The 7437-nt window shown below is 40.4% G+C and overlaps 1 protein-coding gene across 1 annotated transcript in view; it reads left to right on the top strand.

Moving 5' to 3' along the window:
• Positions 1–6088, top strand: part of DTX3L (deltex 3 like, E3 ubiquitin ligase) — an 8585-nt gene extending 2497 nt beyond the window's left edge. The window contains exons 3-5 of the mRNA XM_010575107.1: positions 936–2474; positions 3223–3440; positions 5057–6088. Coding sequence (XP_010573409.1) covers positions 936–2474; positions 3223–3440; positions 5057–5126 — 1827 coding nt within the window. The 3' untranslated portion in view covers positions 5127–6088. The remainder of the gene's footprint in view (positions 1–935; positions 2475–3222; positions 3441–5056) is intronic.
• The last annotated feature ends 1349 nt before the right edge of the window (positions 6089–7437 follow it).

Genomic DNA, 7437 nt, shown 5'->3' with positions numbered 1-7437 from the left:
ACTGAACCCGAAACATAGCACTATACCAGCTACTAGAAAGAAAATTAACTCTGTCCCAGCCGAAACCAGGACTGCATAGCACTGAATTTTATAGCACAGCTTAGCTTATGGTTTCTAATCACCTGGACCCTCTGCACATCACGTCAAATCTTAAGACTTGGATTGCTGTATCAATATAACAATCATAATCTAAACTTGAAAAACACAAAAAAGAATATGAGTCATTCACTCAGTCCTCAGAGGACGGTGGAGGTGTCCCTGGCCACCGGGGGATCACGGGTCTCACTGTCCAGCAGCAGATGCGGTCCAGGTTCCCACTTAGGACTTGTAACTGCTTGATTTTGTAGACAGCACTCTGCATGCTGTTAAGCTTCCCTGTCTGTGATGGGGTCATCACCACCTGATTGGCAGAGTGCCTGGGACCTTCAAGGCCAGTAAGGAGGGGAATAGTTGGCCTGGTGCCCAGGAACCTTGAGGATGATAGGGAGGGGAAGAAGAAATCTGTTTGCTTCATCTACTTGGTGCACAGGACCTTCAGGGCCTGATAATGAGGGGAAAAGGGACTCATATGTGAGCAGCTCAGTCACAGAGAATGGCCGTTTGCCTTATAAAGTGGCGTTAGTTATGCTAACCATGTTACCAGAGGTCAGGAGCAGAGGTTAGTAGTCACAGTCTCAAACTAATAGCAAAGTTCCTGTCTTTGTTCCTGCAATGCTGATGACATTAACAATTTCGTTTTTGCTGCTGACTTAGAAGCAGATTGCTTTACTTACATGTGTGGAATGTCAGTATACACGACATAAAAGAAACACTGTGTGCAAATGTGTCTATAGTAATCTGGCCCTACTGAGATGTACAAATACTCAAAACATAGAAGCAGCAAGCAGAGAACCTCAGGAAAAACAAATATTGATATCTTCTTGTCTTCTTTTTAGATCTTTCTTACAGTATCTGCAACTTTGAATACCAGTATGTTCACTGAACAGCAAAGAGAAAAAATTGCCATTATATGTCCAAATTTAAAAAGAGAAGGAAATCCTGATGTTGATGGCTCTGAGAAACTGACAGGAGATTTTACAGATATTGAAAAAGCTTATCACTACTTTAAGGATATCCTTGCAGGCAATGACCCAAACCATGATTTTTCACATTCTGAAAGTAAGAATGGTTTGAAAGATGAAAATGGTCTGAATAGTGAAGAAATGCATGAACTTACAGTTCCATCAGCTCTCTATGAATATTTCAGTCATGCCTGCAAAGAACAAATCAAAGTACTACATGAAAGTTTTGGAGTGTGTATAAGAAGTAAAGATCATAACAATGGAACCACATCAGTATGCTTCACTTCTGATAAAAGTCCTCCATCAATACAAAGAGCTAATGATTTTTTTATCAGAACTTTTCAGAAAAGTGTAGAAGATCTGAAACAGGAAAAAATTCCCGTAACAAACAGTTACACATTAAATGAGACAATAATGAAATTAAATGCTAGGTATAATAATCTTCTTGCCAAAGAGGAAGGGAATCAGTTGCTACTCCGTGGTCCAGCCAGTGAGATTTTAGCTGCCAAAAAATTTCTAGCAGAGGAAGGTGAGAACAGTCAAGCTGAAAAGAATATGAAAATATCATCTGAATGGTACAAATACAGGAATGGAATTGAAGTTGATGCTTCTGTATATAAATTGCTGGAAACAATTTTAAGCAAAGAAATTGAAGACATTAAAGACAAATTTGATACGGTAATAGAAAAGAAAGACAGTTCACATGGCCAGAAGATGCTTATAATATTTAGGCCTAGGATCAAAACTTCTGATATTTCTTCACATGCTACGGAAAGTTTCATCAATGCATTTCAGAGTGCCTTTGCAATGCTAAGAGAAAAACTCATCAGCTTGCAGCTTTCAGAGGATCAGAAGGAAAGATTAAATATGCTACTCGATGGAAAACTATTAGAAGATCTGCATGTAAAACTCACGAAGAAGGAAGACAAATTCATCTTAAGTGGTTTACCAAAATATCTTTATGCCGCTGAAAAGCACATTATGAACCTTATCACTGAAGACTCAACACAAACTAAAAATTGGACACCACTGTCCTCTGATCTCAGCTATCAAGAAGCTACAGGACCGTCTGTGAAGAAAGACAACAGCAGGCAAAAGAATGATCTTTCTTCTAAAAAACAGTCTAAGGCAAAGACAGAAGAAGAAGAGAAAGATGTGTGTCCGATTTGCATGGAGAGAATTAATAATAAAGAAATACTGAGAAAGTGTAATCATGCGTTTTGCAAAAGTTGCATCGACCAGGCCATGACTTATAAGCAAACTTGTCCTGTTTGTAATACTGTCTATGGACTCATGAAAGGAGACCAACCAGAGGGAACAATGTCAACTAGAACAGTGTCTTCATCTCTTCCTGGTTATCCCAAGTGTGGTACTATTGAGATTACCTATAGTATGTACGGTGGTATTCAAACCGTAAGTATATTTACAGATTCATAAAAGATATTTTTCCCACAACAAAACCAATACTGAGTATAAAATTAACTATTTTTCCATCATTTTAATGCATGTCCAGGAGAGACATTTCTTTCTTCTGTACAAATCTGCAAGTATTTAATTCAGTGGTTTTGGGTGCGATAAAGTAATATGGTAGGAATTAAACAGTCAAATGGTAGCCCTCCATTTTATATGCACCAGGACAGAGCTACCTGTCTCAAATTTGTACACTGGGAGTAACTGAACTGAAATCTATGGAGTGATATCATATAAACAAAATCTTGTGAGTATGATGAGGATTCTCTGAGACATTCTCCTAGCTGCTGATGCCAATGGACAAAAATGAATAGCGAACTGTCTTATAAGCTTTCCAGGAGAGAAATCAGCTTATGCTATGTGCTTAAAGTCATGACACTAGGACTGAAAATGGGATAAATTAAAAAGTCAAGGGTGGGGTGACGTGCATTTTGGAGAGCAAAGAGGAAAAAACAAATTTAAAAATAACAATGGATGCATGAGTGATGACAAGAAAATGTGAATGAAACTTATATGAAAAAAATTGTCTATTGAGAGAAAAAACACCTCAAAATCAGTCGTCAGTCATGCTATGTCCTTCTGAATCAAAGACAGGGTAAAAAATATTGCGAAAGCTGGGATGTGTAATTTTCATGCTTTCAAAGCATTTATGATATACAATGTGGTTTTGTTTTGTTTTTCTACAAAACAGAGCAACCATCCAAACCCAGGGAAACCTTATTGTGCAACTTCTCGAAGAGCATATTTACCTGACAATAAGGAAGGGCGAGAAATTCTGCAGCTCCTCAGAAGAGCCTTTAACCAAAAATTGATTTTTACAGTGGGGCAGTCATGTACTACTGGTGCAAAAGGTGTTATCACATGGAATGATATTCACCACAAAACTTCTACAGCTGGAGGACCTACGAAGTAAGTAGTCTTCTCTTTATCTAATTGTATTGCTACTCAGATGTGTCAGGAAGGCTACCCTGAATATTTTCCACATTAGAGCTTTCAGATTTTGTCACTAACAAAGCAATTGTGGAATGCTCTATGGATCCACACTTGAATCACCTTCACCAATTTGGACATATGGAACAAGCATGAGTTTATTCTTCTGTTGCCCCTCCGGCCACTCATTCACCAGTGAGTTGTGTAAAGCACCTACTCAGTTAATAACTGCTCTGATTAGAAGCTACTTCTAGTACAGGACAGGACAGCAAGCTCTTGATAGCAGCTAAGGTTGGACTCCTGATCGCGGAGTCTTGTGTTACCTGCTATTTTGCACCAAGAGGTCCTGGTCCATTATCCCAGTAAAGATAGCACTCAGGCTCTGTAAAATATGATTTGAAATTCTGCTTATTAGAGCTAACAGCAAGAAGGAAGAGATTGTAGTATACATACGGTTATGTTCTTTTAGATGCTAGGAACCCCGGGTTGCACAGCATTCAGTAGGCCTCCGACCAGAGCACAGGATGCTGTACCAAACCCGTCCATAGAAAGGGTTACCCCATTTTGGTCATTCGAGCTATTACAGGATTTTCTTAGGGGCAGACAACTCTATTCAGCATTTCTTGAGGACTTGCTGCACTTCTAGATAAAGGCAAGGACACGCAGGTGGCATAATCACCGTTACTGAGTGGGAGCTGCCTGCAGCACCTCTCTTGGAGTGAACTGGCTAAGTCTGTCATGCAGCCACGGGATGAGCACAGCACAACACAGGCCTGAAGGCCATGCCGCGCGTGCAGCACGGCACAGCACAGCACGGCACAGCACAGCACAGGCCTGAGCCTGCCCCAGCTAACTGTTATGTGGATCACTAACTTCTCAATGTATAATGGTCTTCTGGTCAGGATCACTACATTCCACCCCTTAATGCACATACAACTGACCGTTCTTAAAGATATGATTAACTACAGATTATATCAGTAAACTGTTTGGCTCCTGGAAAAAATCTTACAGAGACAAAAGGGATGCTTGAAACAGTCCTTCCAAGCTTGTTGCAGCCTTTCAGGGGCAGGTGTCTTCCTGCAAGCTCTAAAGATTTGTATCTAGATCCTCCTTCCTGGGCTAGGATCAGAAAAGAGCAAAAAGTATGAGTTTTACTTTATCCCCGCCTCTGCCGAAATGCTCTCCCTAGTTATCGCTTGCTTCATATGCACTTTTGGTGATGTGCTACTTAGAATCCGGAGGTGCCATTGTATTTGTGTGTTGAATGCTTACTTGGATATGCTTTGGATCTGATTTTCAGAAAGATGCATACCCAAGCGCCCTATCATTTTCAAGTGACACAGCAGGCAGCTTTGTAAATCAAGTTCTTAATGTCAGTTTGGACAACCAAATTCAGCAGCTCCTTTTCTTAAGTTTTCAGATTTACCCTGTCTGTACTGCCTCTCTGACCTGCAAAATAGGGTCTGTTTCCTCTATAGAGAAGGAAGTGCATGCAATTTGTAAAGTGTTTTAAGGGATTTTGATGAGAAGGTTCTGTAGAACTGTCGAGTGGTTCATTGCAGAAGTAACCCCAAATTCTTTTCCTCTTCTCCTAGTTTTGGTTACCCTGATCCTGATTATTTGAAGCGGGTTCGATCAGAATTGAAAGCAAGAGGAATTGAATAAAGAAATTTATCAACCACCAGCTCTTAGGTGTAATAACTGAACATGTAGCTGTTAATTTGCTATTCAAGCACTAAGAAGAAAGAAATTTGTTCAACCGCTGTACTTAAATCACTTGTATTTTGCAGTCAGCTAAGAAAAGTAATCTTTTTTCATCAAACAATACATGTTTTTTTTACACATCATTTGCTTCCTTGACTAATGTTTCCCTCTGTGAGTAACCTTTACAGAATTTGGGTCTTGTGAGTACAGCATCAGTACTTGTTGCACTTGTCGAGTATTAAATTGTGCATCTTATTTTACCAGTGGATCTGATCTGCACTTTTTCCCACAAGTCTTCAGTCTGACCACCAAAACCGATAGATCCACTATTAGCTTTTATTCGATCAAATACTTACTTTAGCTTTGTGGTATTATGTCTGTCATCATGGACAGCATCATGTAACCCATCTGCTGGAAAATTTTTATGCAGCTGTTATAGTGTCAGCTGTGATCAGGCTATGATCTTTTGCTTCTTTTCCTTTTCAGGGCAGAAATGGCATTAGTGGTTTGGGTTTTAAATATGAAATTAGCATGGATAATGTATGAGGGGGTACATGGATGCTGCTGTATTTTTAACCCCATGAAAGTGCTGAGTGCTCAGATCCACATTGGACCAAATGGGAAGTAACAGTGTCTGGCCATCTTTGATAGCCTTCCATCATGCTTAAGCTTAAATACAACCTTTAAGTCAGCTTTGCAACTATAAAAACTATATTCTTCCCATTACTTCCAGCATATATGTATAAAAAACATATCTATATATGGTTTAAATCGTGTTATAAAGATACTTTGTTGTTACTCTGCACTGTCTAAATAGCCTGCTAATTACCTCTGTGGTAGTGTGAAATATAGCTTTCACTTAATGCAGCCATAATTGTTAGTGAGTTAAAGAAAAATTGTTAGGCTACCGAATATAACTAATAAATAAAATATAAAGATACCATCTGCTCAGTTCTGCATTTGCTATTCGGGGTCTTCCTCCTGTTTTAGATATGTACAGTTGTACATTTTTTTAAATTTAGGATCTTCCCAGCAGCACCATGATCTGGACCCTATGCCCCTTTTTTTTTTTTTTTTTTTTTTAAGATTCCCATGTTGTGAATAGGCAGTACTACTTTACCACCTTGATTTTCATATTTCTTAGTATTGGTCACTGTTTGGCTTCCATGTGAGTTGGGACATCTTTCCTTCTGTGGTTTTGTTTTACTGTATTTGTTTTCACATTTTAACACTATTTTACGTTTCCTCCCTCTTCTGTGCAGTAAGATACCAACATTCCAGTTGTTTCTAAATGACCGTCCTTTTCTGCACACTGAAACAAGCTGTGAAGATCAAATCTCCCCAACTTCTTTTGGTCTCTCCTTTCACTTTCTGTCCCAATAAGCCAGTTCACTGGTCAGACCCCTATCTGACAGTTCACCGGCTCCCATCTTACCTGTGGCAAAGTTTCACAGGCTGAGTTTTGCAGCAGAGTCCTGTTGACTGTCGCTGAAAGCTCCCAAGCCTTTATCCTATAACCAGCTGTACAGACCTTTACTTTCTTATCATAGCTGTACAGTTTAGGACTAAATCTACCTGATTTGCAATTGAAGTCAGGTATCTTGCCTGGGTTACAGCAAGGGAGGAGAGCACGTACCTGGGCTAACTGTTGAGACAACAGTGCATTAAGAAATGAAGGGTTAATTGCCTGCTGAGAAACAAAGGCTACCCCATGGGTCTACTCAGCAGCGTGTCCGATACACCTATATCTAGCTGACGTCCACCTGTGTGTGTCATTTTTTAATGACACTTGGTTATTATCCACTTCCTCAATGAACTTGCAGTGAAGTTAGGGGGGGAAATTTTTCATGTGTCTGCTATTTTGGTGTCTCATTTATGGGCACATTAGTAAAATACGCAGCAAGAAATAGCTGAAAACTGTAACTTCCGCAAGGGGAGGTCTGAGGAAAACACTCTCATGGCAATCTTGCACAGCTGTAGAAGTACATCTGATGGAGAGTGATGAAAACGGGTAATTTTACTTTGCATCGTGACTTGATTTGAGAGCGTCGCGCAGGGAGGGAGAGGTCTGTATTGTGCAGTGCCTAACAGTCATCGAGCCAGGCACTGAAAACAGCTGTATTTGTAAAACCGGCTCGCCGTACGACTCCGTGGAAGCACGACGCTGCGTTTCCGATGCCCTGAGCAAAGCGGGCCGCGCAACCCGGGGTGCTTTCCGAGGGCGGCGAGAGGCCGCCTCCTGCCCCGCCGTGAGGGGGCGCGGCGGGGGACC

Source organism: Haliaeetus leucocephalus, unplaced genomic scaffold, assembly GCF_000737465.1.
Source record: "Haliaeetus leucocephalus isolate CR32 unplaced genomic scaffold, Haliaeetus_leucocephalus-4.0 Scaffold451, whole genome shotgun sequence".
NCBI lineage: Eukaryota > Metazoa > Chordata > Aves > Accipitriformes > Accipitridae > Haliaeetus > Haliaeetus leucocephalus.
Note: the sequence above shows the minus strand (reverse complement) of the source record. Positions and strands in the feature narration are given on the sequence as shown.